At 51.5% G+C, this 17,782-nt stretch overlaps 6 protein-coding genes across 6 annotated transcripts; all 6 read right to left on the bottom strand.

Moving 5' to 3' along the window:
* Positions 1–3,703: 3,703 nt before the first annotated feature.
* On the bottom strand, positions 3,704–5,959 carry JKF63_00444 (uncharacterized protein; the record flags this gene model as incomplete). Its single annotated transcript, XM_067896495.1, has 1 exon — positions 3,704–5,959. The coding sequence occupies one exon, from the start codon at positions 5,957–5,959 to the stop codon at positions 3,704–3,706; it is 2,256 nt and encodes a 751-aa protein (XP_067752652.1).
* Positions 5,960–8,428: 2,469 nt separating this feature from the next.
* JKF63_00443 (uncharacterized protein) lies at positions 8,429–9,232 on the bottom strand (the record flags this gene model as incomplete). The annotated part of the gene is made up of 1 exon (XM_067896494.1): positions 8,429–9,232. The coding sequence occupies one exon, from the start codon at positions 9,230–9,232 to the stop codon at positions 8,429–8,431; it is 804 nt and encodes a 267-aa protein (XP_067752651.1).
* Positions 9,233–11,862: 2,630 nt separating this feature from the next.
* Positions 11,863–12,981, bottom strand: JKF63_00442 (uncharacterized protein; the record flags this gene model as incomplete). Its single annotated transcript, XM_067896493.1, has 1 exon — positions 11,863–12,981. The coding sequence occupies one exon, from the start codon at positions 12,979–12,981 to the stop codon at positions 11,863–11,865; it is 1,119 nt and encodes a 372-aa protein (XP_067752650.1).
* A 592-nt stretch (positions 12,982–13,573) lies between these two features.
* JKF63_00441 (uncharacterized protein) lies at positions 13,574–14,665 on the bottom strand (the record flags this gene model as incomplete). The annotated part of the gene is made up of 1 exon (XM_067896492.1): positions 13,574–14,665. The coding sequence occupies one exon, from the start codon at positions 14,663–14,665 to the stop codon at positions 13,574–13,576; it is 1,092 nt and encodes a 363-aa protein (XP_067752649.1).
* Positions 14,666–15,072: 407 nt separating this feature from the next.
* On the bottom strand, positions 15,073–15,627 carry JKF63_00440 (uncharacterized protein; the record flags this gene model as incomplete). Its single annotated transcript, XM_067896491.1, has 1 exon — positions 15,073–15,627. One exon carries the CDS (start codon positions 15,625–15,627, stop codon positions 15,073–15,075), a length of 555 nt encoding a protein of 184 aa, XP_067752648.1.
* Positions 15,628–16,027: 400 nt separating this feature from the next.
* JKF63_00439 (uncharacterized protein) lies at positions 16,028–16,648 on the bottom strand (the record flags this gene model as incomplete). The annotated part of the gene is made up of 1 exon (XM_067896490.1): positions 16,028–16,648. The coding sequence occupies one exon, from the start codon at positions 16,646–16,648 to the stop codon at positions 16,028–16,030; it is 621 nt and encodes a 206-aa protein (XP_067752647.1).
* Positions 16,649–17,782: the final 1,134 nt, after the last annotated feature.

Here is a 17,782-nt window from a genome sequence, read left to right as displayed (position 1 = left end):
GGACAGAGGCGAAACGGTGAAGAAAAGCGCGACGCTCTAACGCCGCACACCCGTACCCACACGACGAGAAGCACGTGAAGCGCGTGCAATAAGAACGGGGCGCCGAGGGGGAAGAGGAAGAGGGGGGGGGGGCGGGGCCTCTCTCTTTATATAAACAAATAAAAATAAACACACAAAGAAAAGTCACCAAATCGACGGCAGGGGGGGGGGGATAAAAAAACAGAGAGAGAGAGAGAGCAACGAAGGCGCGGCGGCGGTGTGGAAGAAATCCCCAATTACTCTTCTGTCTAAAATCGTTTATCTAGAATATGCTTTTCTAAAACAGCGTCCCACGGGGAGGCGCAAAAACAAAACTACAAGAGATGAGATTCTGAGACAGATCAACGGCGCAAGGAAAAGAGAAGCAGAGAGAAGGGGAGAAAATAAGAGAGCAGTCAACGAGTAATGCGAAGACGAGCTTCCACGGCAGTTCCCAAAGGAGATGAAGTCAGCGTTCGTAGTCGTTGTATCGGAGTCTGTGTATCTGTGTGTGCGTGTGTCTGTGCCTGTGCCTGTGCCTGTGCCTGTGTGTGTGTGTGTGTGTGTGTGTGTCTGTGTGTCAGTGGGTGGGTGGGTGGGAGCCGATAGTCTATTCTCTTTCCTCTGACAATAGCTCACTACTTATGTTCTTCATGTATTTACTTATCGGTGTACCACGCTTGTTTTTCCCCTGTAAAACATATATATATGTATATATATATATGTATATATGTATATGTATGTATATATGTATATATATGCGTGTGTGTGTGTGTGTGTGTGTGTATATGTATACGTTACCACCACGACGTGAACGCCGTATCACAGACGCACAACAAAGAAAAAAAAAACACACAATGTGGAGAGAGGACAAAAGAGGGGGAATAAAGATATCACGGCACCGTTATCGATGACAGCAGAGAAAGATGGTGTAAGCGCGCGTAAAGACTTCCCTCCCATCGACGGTCGTTGGGGGAGATGAGGAGGAGGAGGGGGAGGGAGGGGGGAGACAAAAGAATAGGAAAACAGTTATGCTGACACCATCAGCGAGTCCGCATATTCGGCTCAAGGGATCTGACCTCTGAAACGGACTCGATCGTGCAGCACACATTTACCCTCATGCCGGAAGAAGTGCAGTTGAAACAAGAGGGTAGGATGTGTGTACATATGTTGTGTTTGTGTACCTGCGAAGGTGCAGCGCCACGTGCCCGAGTTACTGCTTCCCGCTTCACGAGGTCGAAAACTCGAAGGGAAAATCGAGTGAGCAAGACTTGAAGAGGTGAACAGCACATATCACCAGAGAGAAAATATCACGACATTACTGGACCCGTACGCCCCCCCCCCTCGCCCAAAAAGGGTGAGGGATGGGAAAGGGGGGGGGGAGGAGGTAGCGATCAAGAAACTACTAAGCCGCTCAGATTCACTCGCGTGAAACAACAACAAGGAAATGAAAATGCGATTTTTCCACTGATCTCGTCGAAACTTTATATCGGGAAAATTTAGATTATACACATATATAAACACACATACACAGAGAGAGACACAGAAGCAAAACTGGTCTGCGTCTGTGTCTGCGTTTTTTTTGTGTTTGTTTTTGTTTTGGGGGGAAATACTTGAGCAATTTTCACAATGGCAGCAGCGTGTGACTATTTCGCATGCTGCTTGTTGCTGCTTTCTAACAGGAAAGCTAATTTTTGTGTCTTACTAGATAGTTGCCTGAGGTGCACACTGAGAGCATTTAAGCGGCACAGGAAGGCCGAGCGATGAAGCGCAGAGACCATCATGAAGCAGAAAAGAAAACCAAAAAAAACACGAATAAGTACGGTGTAAACTAATAGAAACCGCTGACATGACGCCAAAAGCGCTCAGCTTTACTTTCCGTCAAGTTGGTTGAAGCCACGGAGGCGGGCGGGCGGGGGGGGGGGGGGGGGGCAAATCGAGGATATGGAGCACGAGAGCCGCAAGATATACGGAAATAGAAGTTCAGAGGAACAACTGAATACGAGACAACAATAGTAAAAATTCAAAAGAGAGAGGCGCACGGCTCTGTGGGGTTATGCGTTCCCTCGTCAAAACGGACGTTGCACTCTCCTACTGCCAAGCTGATGTGTGTATGTGTGCGTACATCTACGTATACATAAAGGAATCGGGCCAATAAAATATATGGCGAAGTAAAATCCTCGTGTTGCCACATGCAATATTTTCCTCCATATCTGTGCAAGAGAGAAGCAGCAGAATGGAGGGGAGGAGGGAGAGAGGGGGGGGAGAAGGCGTGATGTTGCAAGACATGCTGATATACAAGGAAAGAGACATCTCAGCGCGTCAGAGGAAGCAGCAGGGAAACATGACTCAGTGGCCATCCGTGCTCCTTTTCTTCCCAGGTCTAACGGCTGCGCGGGTGGGGTCTTGAGTAAGAGTGCTGAAGTCGTCCATGTCCGCGGAGAAAAACTCCGAGGCTTTGCCCAGCTTCAAAACCCGCACAGGAGCGCGCGATACTCCCATCAGTAGAAACGGGTGAGGAATACAGCGCGAGAGTTCAACTAGACGACGCCTGTGAAGTTCGGCTGCTGTGGCGCACCGTTCCTACTTGGGGCTCACTTCTCGCGAAACGCACGCGCGGACGCACCTGTGCGAGCTCTGCGGATTCTGAAGATCCAGACGCTGGCCTCGTCAGAGCGCGAGAACAGGTGTTTTCCTTTCGTCGTTTTGCACAAAAATAGGGAAAAAAGGCGCAGAAGGGGGCGCAGATCGACAACAAAAAAGCTCGAGGGAATTTTTACGCACCCTCCTCCCCTTCCAGCGTGCCAAATGACACACTAATACAAGATTCGTTCGACTCGATTACACCACGACATGTCGCAGACATATCGGGGAGTGTCAAGCGGCAGTGCATGCGGCGTTGGTGCAATGCCCACCCAGTCATCTCAGCACAGCCTCCGCCCCAAACTCTAACCCCACTCCAAATAATCATCATCAACATAAAGCACAAATTGCCTTGCACTTCGCCGCACAGTACATCTGACTGTGCCGCCCCTTCATCTCCGCCCCTCTCCCCACCACAACCACAACCACAACCAGTGACCAGTGACCAGTGAGGGCACGAGGGAGAGGCCCTCGAGTCACCGTGACTCCCCAACTACCATACGAGTGGTGCGGGTGCGGGGCCACGGCGCACCTCGCGACAGCCAGCGACACGCAGAACACCGCCGCATATATCCGTACTGGCAAATCACAATGAGCTTTCCAAGCAGCGGACACCGGGTCATGTCGTCATCACAAGCGCTTTGGAATTGAGAAGAAGGGGGGGGGAGGCGCTGGGGGACTCCTTGGCCTCACGATAGAGAGTGGGCGGTGAAGCCTGGAGCTGTGCGGAGGTATGCACCTTCGTCATCCGAACGTGGACAAAAAAAAATCAGATAGGGGAAACCTCGAGGGGGAAACACGAGACACTTAAACATCACGGGGTGGGAGAAAGGTGGAGAGACGTTACACACGGAGGTAAAGCGGGGGCGCGTTGTATACAAGAAGACTCGCCGAACCACAACGAGGGAGACGCTGCCCTGCCATGTAGCACCCGTGCGGTGCGCACACCTTCACATACATCCTTTTTCGCTCACGCACGTGTCACCAGCGGATTGTGGTTGTCGAGCATGAAAAGGGGGGGAAATGTCAGCGTATGAATGCCCTAGGATTTGCGTTGGAAGAAATACAGCGACGCCAGGGAAAATGGCGGATTCTGCGACTCACCCACCTTTTCATCGTTGAAGAGGAGCCACTTGCTGGTTACAGCATCCTTGATGTGGCATACGTAGTGCCCTGTCCGCGCACTCGCGCCCATGTGGCTGATCATCGCCTTCAGCTCATACGAGGCAGCCCCGTCGGTAGCCGGCTTCGGGATGCCTGCCTCGGTGGTGTTGCACTTCGATTGTGACAGATGCTGCTTTTCTTTTTCCCTCCGACTCTTGTCGGCCAGCGCCTCGGCAACGATGTTTTCATGGCTGAATATGTATTCGGCCGCGACCTCGATATTCCCGCATGCTTGCCTGAGGGCGTACATTGAGGTCGTCCTGTCGAAGCCCATATCGACCATCGATTGAATGGTACACTCATCAAAAAACGGTGAAGAGGTGGAATCGCAGCCATCTAATATCAAGCCCTCTGCGGAGGAGGCCGCATGCGCAGGCATCGGCACCTCATCCGGCTGCAGCCCACTGCCACGGTACGCCTCCAGCACGAGGTGCTGCGGCGCCTCCACATACGCATCCATCTTTTTCGTGTTACAGGTAGCCTTGTCGAAGTACGTGCGACGGACGTAAACGGCCAGCACATCAGGGAAGGTGGCGACACGAGTGGTGGTCATGTACTCGGCAGACTCAAGGCATGCCTCGCACCGGACCTCGACGCTGCTCGACGAAAAGGCCGCTTGCAAGCAATCGCTCAGTGAGCACCGGGGACGTATAGCGTCCAACTCTGCATCGGGTATCTTCTCATTGCCCGCAGCAGCCATAACAGACGCGGCAAACTCCGGATCGATCGGGATCGGTAAAGACAAGCACTGATTCATCTCGTATGTGTAGCGCACTCGCTGGCATTTGCTGCATTGCATGCGATGCTCCATCACCATCTTCATGGTCTCAGCGGGATGAATCCGCTGCTGCCCACCGTGGAGCGTCCTTGGCGTGAGGCACACAAATCGATCCATGACCTCCAATACGTAGAGCAGATACTCATGCGCGTCCTGCTGGGCGCCTGACGAAAACTCGGGATGCCCCAGAGCATAAGCATTCTTGAAGAGGCGAGGGCAGATGCCGTTAGTCAGCTGCTGACCTTCTTTACTGAAATCACCGGAGAGCAGGCCAGCCGCCAAGCGCTCCGTCTGGCAGTGGAGGCATTCGTACGGATCCTTGCTACAGTGGTCCTGATGCGGCGTTGATCCGTCCGGAAAGAAAAAGTCCTGAAACGGACCCAGCGACATGAGGCACTGCATCACGGATGCAAGGTAGCAGCTGTTGCCGATATTCTTGATGCCGGTGCGTCCCGGGCCGTAGGATGGAGTCAAGGAGACGTCAGCCTCGGTGATTTTGTTGAAATCAAACCGTGAGGTGTAGTCGTACTCGAGCTCGCCCATGGTCTGGGCGGTTTTCTTGGCTGTTTGGATGTCAATGCCGAAGTGAGCCATGTGGGCAGCGAAGTGTGCGTCATCGACATCATCATCACATGCGTAGCAGTAGAAGTCCGCCCCATTCGGGGTGATGGTGCCAAGCTTGACACAAGCCGGGTGTCCTGTCTGCGCATAGTGCTGCAGCGCATGGCCGCTGCCACCTGCCTCGGGACGAGGACAACCGATTGCACCGCACGTCATACACATCCAGTTGTTCACGTGGCACCCGCACCCTTCAAAGGCGCAGAGGTCGTCAGAGGTTGGCGGACGAAGGGCAAAGGGATTCGCCAGCTGCTCCAGGCACACCAAATGGGGGCATTGATGCTTCTGCAGACGGCCCATGAGGCCCTGCGCGGCGCTTTCCTGCGCGCCTGGCAGCGGTGCGTTGACGATACTGTTGTACGTTTCCACTAACGTGTCCGCCACGTGCGAAAACTTTTCCTTGCAACGCACACAGCATACCGCTGTTTCATACTCCTCAGGAACCACCACCACACCAAGATAACTCACATCCCTCACCTCCTCCGTCTCCTTTGCTGGCAACCTCTTGATGACGGTGAACATCTCGTGTTTTTCGTACTCCTCCATGTGCTTAGCCAAATGGTCGTAACAAAGACCCATGTAGCACACCATGCAGACATAGATCCCGTCGCCTTCAGAGCACGTGCGGCAGCAATACGCGCACTCGTCACGGTGCACTACATCTGCGGGATTCGGGCGTACAACGGCACCCTCTCTCCGCGCGTGAAAGCACGGCTGGTCTGTCAAAGGGAACGGCATCCTGTGCGTCCTGGGGCTCAATCAGCACGCAAGAGGCGGGAGACAGGAGTAACGATAAAATGTGAAATTAGAATGAATCCCTCTCAAAGGATATGGGAGAATTATACAAACCCTGAAAAAAAAAAGAGGAGGGGCTGAGGTGAGGGTGGGAGGCGCAACGAGAGAATCTATTTCCATAACACACATATACAGTGGTAGAGAATTTGAGAAGAAAAAAGGGCAGCTGAAAGATTGAAAGTGCGTCAAACGCATAGGAAGCATGAAGAGATGCAGAGTCGCTGTGAATAAACGGCAGCTCGCCCATATTGGTGTGGGAGTTTGGGGCGCGAGAAGAAGACGAGAAGGGTATGCCGATGCCCGAGAACAGTAGAGTACGTGAACGTGCGCACATTCAGCAGACAAACATGCCCGAAAACGTGAGCCATCAAACCTATGGAACCAGGGAGGGAGTGCCAGCCGTTGCCGTCGCTGCCCCTGTGAGGTGAACTTACCCCGTTTCGCTTCACTTGTATACATGAGCGAGCGACCACCCAACACAACCAAGAAGAGAGAGAGGGTGGGGGAAGGAAGGGGAAGGGGAAGGGGGGGGTAAAACGCAACAAAATAGCGCCAAGCGCGAACGCTCTCAGGAGGAATCGCTCAAATTGTGTTGATCGGACGTGTGTGTGTGTTGTGTGTGTGAAAAGTGTGAAAGGCAATAAGGGGCAAAAGGCGTGGACATGACAGGAACAGATAAACGATGGCATGTGGAGTCGTCAAACAAAGGATTCGGGGAATTACAGGAGATGATGTAAATGGGGTGCCACAACCACATTACCCACAAAAAAAGGAGGAAACACAAACGGGTACAAAAACAAAAAAAAAAGAGAGAACTAAAAGGCAAACAAAAGCGGAACAGGGTATGGAGGGAAGGGAGTGGCAGGGATTCAGGACATGGCGGGAGCAGTGAATTGATATGAGCGCCACAAGCGGTACTTTTTATTCGATCTTTGCTAGTGGCGTCCGCGCACACACCGACAAAAAAAAAACAGCTTGGAGAAAAAAGAAAAAGCAACGACGGCCTCGATTTGTGAGAGATGGAATACGCAATCTTGGTGGGCAGCTCCGAGAGGGTGTGGGGGAGGAGTGTTGGATCGACTGGTTAGCCTGAGGAGCCGCTATGCTACACAAAGCCCACAACATATTGCGTGGTGACGAGTAAACAGAGAATCAGGGAGAAAGCAACGTATGTAGGTATACACCGCTTTCTGTGGTGCTCCCCAACTCAGCCCTGTGCTACTTTTTGTACCCGCTCCACGTCCGTTCGGCAACCCTCCCTTCGCATAGTCCTCGGTAAGTCAAGAAAATGAAAGAAAAGTGAAACAAGTGCGTTTTCGATTCTCGGTTGTGCGAGCAGCCCTAAGAAAGGGGAGGAGGAAGGGAGGGAGGAGGAAGGGGAGGGGAGGGGGAGAGGAGAGGAGAGGAGAGGGGTGAGGAGCTCAAGTATGAAACTGGGGGGGAGGGGGAGGGGGGGGGGTATGCGTGACAATGCCTGGAAAAAGGAAGAAGTACACATGGCTTACAATCATCAGAGAGAAAGAAAGACCAGCGGACAGACAGACAAACTTGAATGCATACGCAGACAAGAGAAAAAGCACGGCATGATCTGTCCTTCCTATTTCCTCTCATGTTTTTTTTCTAACACCTTCGACTATAAGCCAATACAAGATGCTCAGTGAGAGGAATAACAGGGAAGCATGTGTGTGGAAGTGAGTGAGAAGCAGAGCTAATTAACTCAAAAGTGGAAGTAGCGAATAGAAGAGGATGAAAAAAAAGGACTCACAGCACACCAATAAAGCGAGTAGGGTGTATGAGAACGGCTCTTCTCCGTGGACAATGTGGGGAGGGGGGGATTAGAATGCGCAGGGAGGGGAAAGGAAGGACATCATGAACGCTTTTTTCTTTTCTTTTGAGGGAGTGAAAAGAAGAGGTGCAGGAAAAAACGGGGGCAAAAAGTGAGCAACAACCAAGCAGATCAAAAAAAAAGAGGAATAGAATTATAAAACAGCGCTGAGACACACGCCCAAGACACAAGCCAAGGAAACAATTTGACCTCTCTCTCAAGCAGTGGGGAGGAGGGGGAACACCGCGATTATACCTTCACGTGGTCCTCATATTGTCTTCGCCCACTGCTTATCTATATGTACAACAGCCACCACAAAGGGACGGAAACAGACGCACTACCCATTGCCTTTTTTGTCTTCACCATGAATGCCTGCAGATATCCATAGACTCACATTATGCTTCTCCCGTTATATATGTATATATGTATATATATATATATGTCAAATGCTAAATGTTGCTTACAGCACTGCTTTTCCACACTCAAAGGAGGTGAAGTTGGGCGCCCTCGCCGTTGCTCCACCTTGTTTGCCTGGAGGAAGCAAGAAGGGCAAAGAGTGCTCAAGTGCACGACGGGGGGTGGAAAGTTCACTTGTTCTGGAAATGAGGTGCACGCTTCTCCACAAAGGCAGTCATGCCCTCCTTCCTATCCTGGGTAGAAAAGGTGGAGTTGAACAACATAGACTCGTACGCCAAACCAGCTGCAAGTGATGTCTCCTGTGACTCATTCACGGCCATCTTGGCGAGCTTTACAGCAATCTGGCTGAAGCCTGCGATCTTCTCCGCCATCTTCATCGCAGTCGGCATCAACTCCTCGTGCTTCACCACACGCGACACTAGCCCCGCGCGCTCTGCCTCGGCCGCTGTGTACATATTCCCAGTGAGCACCCACTCCATCGCACGAGCCTTGCCAATCATGCGCGTCAGACGCTGCGTGCCGCCGAGTCCTGGGATAGTGGCGAGTTTAATCTCGGGCTGTCCAAACTTGGCCTCCTCGCTTGCGATCAGTACGTCGCAGGACATGGCGAGCTCACACCCACCGCCGAGAGCGACCCCATTGACAGCCGCAATGATCGGCTTGCCGATGGTACCGATGCGGGTGAGTGCGTACAGGTCGTTTGACATGACGCTCTCCGAAAAGGTGCGATCTTTCATCGACTTGATGTCAGCCCCTGCGACGAATGCGCGGCCCTCGCCCGTGATGATAAACGCGCTGCACGACGAGTCCCTATCGTACTTCTCTAAATTCTCCATGAGGCTTTCCGAGACAGCCCTATTAAGAGCATTAAGTTGGCTGGGGCGGTTGATGGTTAGCGTGACCACCTGGCCAACCTGCAAGACCTTCACCACGGGCTGCGCACCGCAACGAATCAGGGGGGAGTAACGGAACATCACTGAGTAAGTAATGGAGATGAAAGCCTTCGATGAGGCGTAGCGAAATGTGCAAAATGAAGAAGGGTAAAGCGAGTTGAAGGAGGAGTCTGTTTTTCTTTTTTGTTGTTGTTGTTGCTGGCAAGGCCCCCTGAAATGTGAGCCAGACCTCGGCAGGTGTGGAGGGATAGAAGGGAAGTGAAGTGAGCACAAGAGAAGAAATGTATGGAAAATGGGGAGAGGGAAAAGAAACAAAGGCGTGCCGACGGCAGGTGCCGAAGAGAGCAAGAAAGGAAGAGTCAACAAAAATCTGAGTGCGTACAACGGCGGCAAGGACACACGCCAAGTGCGGGGGAAAGCAGAAAGAAAGGCGTAGTAGAGTGGGGGGGGGGGGGGTAAGGGGAAGACAGGTTGAATGTGCGACGGGAGACCCGCTGCGGGGAGTATTTCGAGGAAGAGTAAAAAAATCTAATGAACAAGGATGCAGCGCCAGTCATTTTTTGTCCTCTATGCCGCAGGGAAGAGTATCTCGGTTGAAAGAAACTTGCACGAGAAAGGAACAGTCCCCCCCTCCCTCCCTCCCCCCCCTCCCTCCCTCCCATCCCCCCACAGAGGAGAGGGAGAGGGGGAGGAAAAAAAGGTCCCAGGCCCACATTCTCTCTTGCCCTTATGCACACATCTACCCTCACAGCCGATTGCACACTGGAAAATCGGAAGGAAAGCGGTGCCCTAAGGGGGGGGGGGGCGTCGGTGAGAGAGAAAAGAGGGACGTGCTCTCAGAATGTGTCTGCCTGGTGCATACTGGATCTGGTTCATGAATGTTTATATTGTTTCTCCTCTCTTTTTTAATTCTTCTGCTGATCCGTCCAAGGAAAAATCAGAAAAGCAGACAAGGGGGGAAAGAGGGGATACACAGACACCTGCAAACACACAAAAAGGAAACAAACAAAACAATACAAAAAAAAGTTAACACAAAGGTCAAACGGTAAAGGGCAAAAAAACGCACCGAGAGCAAGCGAGAAACAGACAGACAAGGCCGTACAACAGAGCGAAACGGGGGGAGAGGGAAAACCTGGTAAATATATCTAATTGTGCACGTGTGTAGATATGTGGAGAAAGAGGCGAAGAAAGACGACCAAAAAAAAAAAGAGAGGACCAAGAAAGGGGAAGATGGTGAAAGATATGTTCCACTCGGTGAAGAAGCAAAGTGTTTGCCTCCTCTTCCTCCCACCCATCCCCCACCTCCGAGGTAAATCTATATATTTAATAAAAAAAGGGGGAAAACAAAGCTGGGGAATAGAGGGAGGCAAAGCAGAAAAAAAAAGAACCAAACAAAAAGACAACCGTTCATACATCTAATCGGGGGAAGGAACGGGAGATAGGAAGTGAGCTGGTCGTCATCACCAGATCAAGAACTCGCCGCGCATTTACCATACTGTCTCACAAAACAAAATATTCAAAAATAAGAAAAAATGGGTAGGAAGAAAGTAAAGCCGTCACGTCCTTTTGTGTGGCCGTGACAACCTACATGAATTGAACCTGTGAGAACGGGTGTGCGGATGCCCCTTTTTGTAGGTCGTTCTGCAGCTGCCTGCAGGTGGCTTCCTGCCTGGTCCTTTTCAAGTCCTCTTGTGGTGCGTTCAGTGTGTGTGCGTGTGTGTTGTGGTGCGCACAGGCAGGGCCCCCAGGCTCCGTAAAGATCACACAAGTAAGCGAACGAGAAGAAGTGGGGAAGGTGCTGGAAGAGAGAGAGCAAAATATGTAATGATACGGTCCACTACATCTACACAGATCGTCGGTGAACACACCGTGCGCGTAACGCCTCACAGCGCACCTTCCTGGCTCTCGCGTGCGTGCATTTGTGTGAACCAACGCCCCCCCCCTCCAAAAAAAAAAAGAAAACGGAAAAGGGAAACAGCAGAGTGTACAATCTTGGAAAATGTGCTAGAAGGGAGTAATAGCCTCCCCCCCCCCCCCTAGCGGAGAGAAAGGGCAAGCCAGAGCAACCCACCGGGGGGAGGGAGGAAGAGCGCATGATCATGCTGGAAAAACAGAAGCGCACACGTAAGCCCCCGCCTCTCCCAAAACCCCATTAATCTCCTCTCCTCCCTCCTACAGACGCCAATGGAAAGGGTGCAGAGAAAGGAAATGGAAAAGAGGAGGTGGGGGTTGCACACCAAGATTTAAAACGAGTGAGATGTAAAGAAACGCACAATTAACCCTGGTGGAGAAACCATATTCCGGTACCCTACATGTGCACACGCAGCAAAAAGGGTAAGGAGGGCGAAGCACACAACAGGCAAAAGGTGAGCAGTCGCATTGGAAGGGAAGTCAGCCTCAACCCTGGGCACACACGTGGCAGAGAGAGTATGTCATGCCTGTGTGAACTTGCAGCGCTGTACAAGGAGTGCGGTAACAGGAACCGCCCGCATCAAACCGAAAGAAAAAAAACGAAGAGAGGCCAATCATAAAACACACACGAGACACCAGCAATATGTGGAACAAGCACACGGCAAAAACAATGAAAGAAAGGAGAAAGGGTGAAGAAGAGAAGCCCACGTAGAAAAAAAAAGCGCTACAGACTGCTTTACCTTCCAAGAGGGAACTACAAAGCAGGCAGCGGCGTGAACAGGCCATATCGCACTCGGCCACTACGAGACCAGCCTATCCAGTTGGGCCCTTAGATCCTCCTCCAGAGACTCCTGCGATCGGGTCACTTTCTTCTCCTTCTGTGCGTTGTTGTTGATGAGACGGGTCATCTGTTCTACTGCCATCTTGACCATCGCCACAGCGCTTTCGGTTGTGACCCCAGCGAAGAATCTGTGCTGAAGCAGCTCAGCGCACGTGGGGCGGGTGTCTGGATCACGCTCGAGACACCGTTTCACGAAGTCCTTCGCGTCGTCGGAAAACGCGCCGGAATCAGGAAGCGTCGGTATGCTTCCGTTAGCCATTTTGCCCAGTAGTTGGTACAGGTTCATTTCCTCCGGTGGCGCCCACGGATTCTTTCCGGTGACGGCGCCGATCATGGTAAGTCCAAGTGACCAGACGTCGCTGCTAAAACCGTACATGCCTTGCTCCAACCTTTCGGGGGCCATGAAGCACATGGTGCCAACATATGTAGACGATACAGCAAGGGTTTGGATCAGCTTCGATACACCAAAGTCAGCAATTTTCACGTAGCCATTTTCGCTGATAAGTAAGTTGCTCGGCTTCAGGTCCCGGTGGAGCACTCGTTTGACATCGTGCAGGTAAACCATGCCGGACACCACTTGGAAAAACACCGCCTTCAAGAGCGACTCGTTGAGGCCGCCCCAAAAAAGTCCGAGGTCTTTCACTGTGTACGGCATCCACGCCATGGGGATCACAATCGCATCATCCTCAGCATCCCAAAAAGCGCCATAGTTGTTCATTACATGCAGAGAGTCCCCGTGGGCCATGAAAACCTGAAGCTCTCGGTCTACCTCGTCTCGATGCGTCTTGGACGAGATGGGAATACGCTTCAAAGCAATGGATGTACCATTTTTGAGACGCGCAAAAAAGACATCGCCACTTGCACCGGAGCCAACGTTGCGCTTGGACGAGTAATCGATGTCATCCTTCTTGACGCTGCTCGGCAACTCACGGCCGTCTTTTGTGTACATTCCGGCCTCATTGAAGAGAAACGCGCGGAACTGTAGAGAGTTGTTGCTGTGAATTTGGTAGGACCTCGTGTCTTGCTGGAACTTTTCCACAATGGCCGCATCCAGCGCGAGAGTCGGTCGATTCTTCATTGCTATTGAAACTCAGCTATTATGGTTGATTCGTGTAAATCCCGATGTTGTAATTGGAAATCCTGTAGACTCCACAAATACTCTTTTTTTTTTGGGGGGAAGAGAAATTCTGAGCGACTATGCGCGATCATCGCTACACGATCCAGTGCTGTCAAAAAGAAAAGAGCTGTCTCTTTTTCTCGGGACCGGGCGAGCTGTGTGGGTTCAGTGTATGTACCCTCCGCACTTGCCTGACCTGGGTGAATGGGGCACGGAACAAAAACGTAACCCAGACCTTTCCGTCGAGATCGACCGGGATAACAAGAGATACCTTATGTTTGAAGATACACACTGAAGAACGCACTAAAGACAGAAAGGGTAGCAACCTATACTGTTTCAGGCAAGTGACTACTGTGAGGTCTCTCAAAGCCATAGAAAGCAGACCAGTGGTCGGTTTCCTCCATTTTTGAGAGGAATATACAGCAAGGTAGTATAGAGGAAATGAGAAGTTCGGAGAGGAAAATCCCTCCTCCCAAGTGGAGGCCAAGGCTGAGCTCTAAAAACAGAGAGCAGTGAATACTGCAGAGCCGCAACAGGATTCTCAGAAACCTCCTCACTCAAACAAACTGTCAAGATCCACGGACCTGCAACCCAGACCGTCAGTAGATGACCTCGTTGTGGTAGATGGCGCCAGTTGCGGTGGAATGACAAGAGGGGATGATACTCTGGATGAAGCCCCTGCATCTTCACCGAAGGGATTAGTCGCAGTGGTGGCCGTTGCTGCCGCTCTCTGCCCTCGCAGCCTTCTTCGTTTCTCCTCTGTCAACTTATGGGATACTTTCTGCGAGTTCTTGATGGACAACAGGTTCGCTGCGATCGCCTTTCCACTTTCTGACATCTCGTTGAAAAGCTGACCAAGATGGGCGAAAAAGACGTTGGAAGAAGCCCAGCCAGTCATTGACGACATCTCAAGGGCAAAATGAGTTTCCTTCATGGCGTTTCCGAGAGAATCGATGTACTTCCTACCCAATCCTTCCAGCGCCTGCGATTCCCTCAGATAGTTGAACTCTGCGAGCTGCACAGTCGAGTCCTCCCGTGAAGTAGCGGAAGACGTTGCACGCCCCACTTGCTTCCCCTTGACCTCTACGCGGCGACGTTGTCGGTCGAAATCGGTGAGCGCGGCCGCCACATCACACGACGTGGCGGCGCTAGCGTCCTCCATCTGCGTGATTGCGGCGCGTGTAAGGGCTGTGCAAGTGTCTTTTGAGGCGTTGAAGCTCTCGAAAGATCTCTTTAGCTGACTGATGGCCCCGCGAATCTGCTGAAAATCTCGCTCTTGTTGCTGGAAATCCGGATCGTTGGCATCAAGACAGTCATCGACTTCTGTGTCACAGCAACGGTGGAACCTCTCTAGTGTGCCGAGCAGCAGGTTCATTCTGCTTATCAGCTTCTCAGTAGCCTTAGCGACCCCGTCGAAGTCGTCCGCCAGCTGCAGCAGACATTGGCGAGTCTCACTAACAGCCTCTGAGCGCTTCTCATAATTCTCGTCTCTCGTGCGCTCAAACTCGCCAAAAAGCGATAAAAGAGATAGTTCCCCGGTCGTCACTAGGCGCTGCAAACCACTCGCACCCTTGAACCTATTCAGAGAAACACCAAGCGTGTGAACCCACTCCTCTATGCCTCGCGAAGCTTGTTGAAGATTCATCGAGTCCGTTCGTGTTGTAAGGCAAAGATACTTGAGAGATGTAAGCTCCTCCAGGCGTCTTCACAGTTGAGGGGTTTTCAACTCTTTTTTTTTTGCGGAGAGACAGACGATGCAGAGAGCGTCAAGGGGACGAAGGACGTGCATGGGTTGAGTTGCATAAAGAACCAAGCTACTGATGAAAGGCCAGGTGATGAAGAGACGCAGCTCGAAATCGAACCTGTGAAGTGCTGACCACCACGCTTTCTTTCCACATGCTCGACAGAAAAATTCCAAAGCCACTATATTTCATGATTTTCATCATGTGCTCGCAGAGATACCAAGAGGCGCGGCTTATCTTTTCGATCTATTTCTCGAACTTCTGTTATTTGACTTTTCCTCTCGTGAAGCTTAGTCCCATATTACAGTGTTTAATCCGCCTCGACCGCCAAAAACGGGTTCTGATATATCATGTCGAGAGCCTCAGTGACCTCACTCACATCCTTCGCGTCTGGAGAAAAACTCTCCGTGAAGAAAGTGAAAAACGAGTCGGTGTGCGCACGCTCGGTACCCGACTTCCACCTGAGGGGTTGCAGAGACACTGTCTTCATCTCAGTGTCAACTTCTCGTGAAACCTCGCCCTCCTCAACAAACATGTTCTGACGAAAAGTAAATACGATCTTCCGGTAGAGATTTTTCTCGCTGACCCGGGTCACCACTTTGAAGTCGGTGATAGCGCGAACAATCTTGGGATCAATAGTCCCGTTCAGTAGCGCTGCAATCGGAGTCTCGGGAGACGAGAGCACACCTGACCAAAAGTTGTGGACGCCCTTGAGAAGATCACAGCGCTCCTCCAGGAGAGGCTCCATCCTGCTGCGGTAGTCGAGGTGCAGAGCATTTGTCTCCTCATCACACCTGCGATCAATGCTCACCAATTGATCGGTGAACTTTGAGATGACTTGCGTGGCAGACTGCGAAAGCTCCATTTCAGGGAAGAGGAGGTGAACGGGGATCGGGCAACCGGTAATGTTTATCTTTGAGTGAAAAGAAAAGTACAGAAAGACCAGAAGAAGAGAGTAGCGTGTACGTTCAGTGCAGCGGTGAAGACATGCAGCATAAAGAGAAGAAAATGTACATAGAACCTTCAGTTCAATTTCTCTGGAAACCGCTTTCAACAGCGTGGTTCCCAGAGTTATCTTGCTGTTGCTTGTATGGTGGATTTGATATCGTAAGCTGGATAGGCTTCGGATGACAGGCATCTGACTCAGTTTCAATGCACTTCCCAACAAAGTCTGTCTTCCGCTGTGCTCTATTTGTTTAGGTGCGGCTGAAAAAGTTGGGGAGAAAACTCGAGCAACCACGATACTGGAAACCTCTACAAGGATGTCAAATGCGTTTGGCACACGCAACACCAATTTTGCAGGCGAGTTGAATGCCGTTGTAGAGAAGTGGGTAGGCAGGTGCTTGGTCTGCTCCATTTTTTTCCCCTAACTCCTGATGATGCTTCTCCTCATCTCGAAATTTCATAATGTAGTTTTTCACCTCTGTCCAGGCCTCCTTCTCTGCCTCGCTTTCTTTCATTTCGGAGCATGTGTCTTCCAGGACCTCGAGCTCGCGGAGCTGATCGTTGTAGTGGTTGAAAATGGTGATCTCAACAGCTGCGTGGCAGCACATCATCGCCTCCTTACCCAGGATTGCCGTTCCAGCACCCATTACAAAAGCTCCAGCTTTGAAGAGGGGATCCAGCGAAGTGGTCCGTACACCGTGCCGCTCGGCAAGCTCAGTCATCACCCGCCGATGGACGATTTCGTCTTCAAGGATTTCTCGTGCGATAGGGACCGCATCGTCCAGTGGCGACATCCACGCAAGCTGGTGTTTTGCAATACGCACCGCAGCCACCTCACCGGCATGATCGACACGGATAACTTCGTCAATTTTCTGTTGCTTGAGAGGTATCGCAAAGACAGGCCCCAGGGCCATGAGCGAGGGGTGGAGAAAAGATCTCATTGAGAATGAATGTGCTCTGTCGAGGAAAAAAGGGCAAGTCCAACAGGAGATGGGATACATTGAGAGCGAAAGGCGTAACTGGGTTGCGCTTGAGGTCGATTCTGACACGGAATCTCCCCCATTAGTTTTCTTGGCGACATAGCTGAGGCTCACTGCGCTGATGAGCCCTTGCTTCACACCTGTACTGCTCGCTGCGGTGAAACAGTCGCTGCACAGCACAGCAGAGCAAAAGCCATTATCTGTAAAGGTGTGTTCCGAATATGGTGGCGCGGGAGGACCATCTCAAGCGAAGGCAGGAAGTTGCGGCCTTCACCACAACCATGAATCGAAGCGTGGGTCGCCCCCCAGAAAAAAAGAAGCTTTTTTGACAGACGCAGGACACCCCGTCCATCCCTTCTGAAGTTACAAGGGACACAAATCCGATCAACGCCGATAAGTCCTGGTTCGCGTTCCCCCCTCCCCCCCCCCTTAGACTCTCACCAGATACAAGACGTTTCTAAGCATCTGCAAGCGAGCGAGGGGGGGGGGAGAGGGAAGTAACGTCCTGCGACTTCGTCGTGACCGCCGCCCCCCCCCTACGTGTTTAATTGAGGCAGGGTCTTTGTTTTTTTTTCCTGTATATTCAAAAAGCAAAGCCACGCATGGATTGATCCGTGGGTTCAGCTCCTATAACGCTCATTAGCATTGCCCAACAGCAGCCCTATCCTTTTCACCGGCGGATTTTCACTTCAAGTAAACCTATGAATTGCGGCGAGGGGAAGCAAAACACTCACCTTGGCAACGGTGTAGAGCAGTGTTGAGAACCAGAAGAGGGCACATTTATCAAGTTACTTTTCTTGAGCGCAGGGACGCAGATGCTTTCTTCGTAATTTCACTCCTTGCCTCCTCACCGATCTCTAAAGCGCTTCTTTATACCCTGACCTTGGTCTCTCTGTTCTACCTCACAGGTTCTAGTAGCCGCAATTATGAGAACCTCAGGGTGCACACTTTCCGATCCAGCGTGGCCTCCCTCTTTCTCGGTCGATTCGAAGGGATTTCATGACCAGGCAACACATCACTGCTCTAGAAATAAAAATAATAGCGTAGACGAAATCCACCAATGAACTCAACGAAAAAGCGACGTTAATCAAGAGC

Source organism: Porcisia hertigi, chromosome 36 (assembly GCF_017918235.1).
Source record: "Porcisia hertigi strain C119 chromosome 36, whole genome shotgun sequence".
In the NCBI taxonomy this organism is placed as follows: Eukaryota; Euglenozoa; class Kinetoplastea; order Trypanosomatida; family Trypanosomatidae; genus Porcisia; species Porcisia hertigi.
Note: the sequence above shows the minus strand (reverse complement) of the source record. Positions and strands in the feature narration are given on the sequence as shown.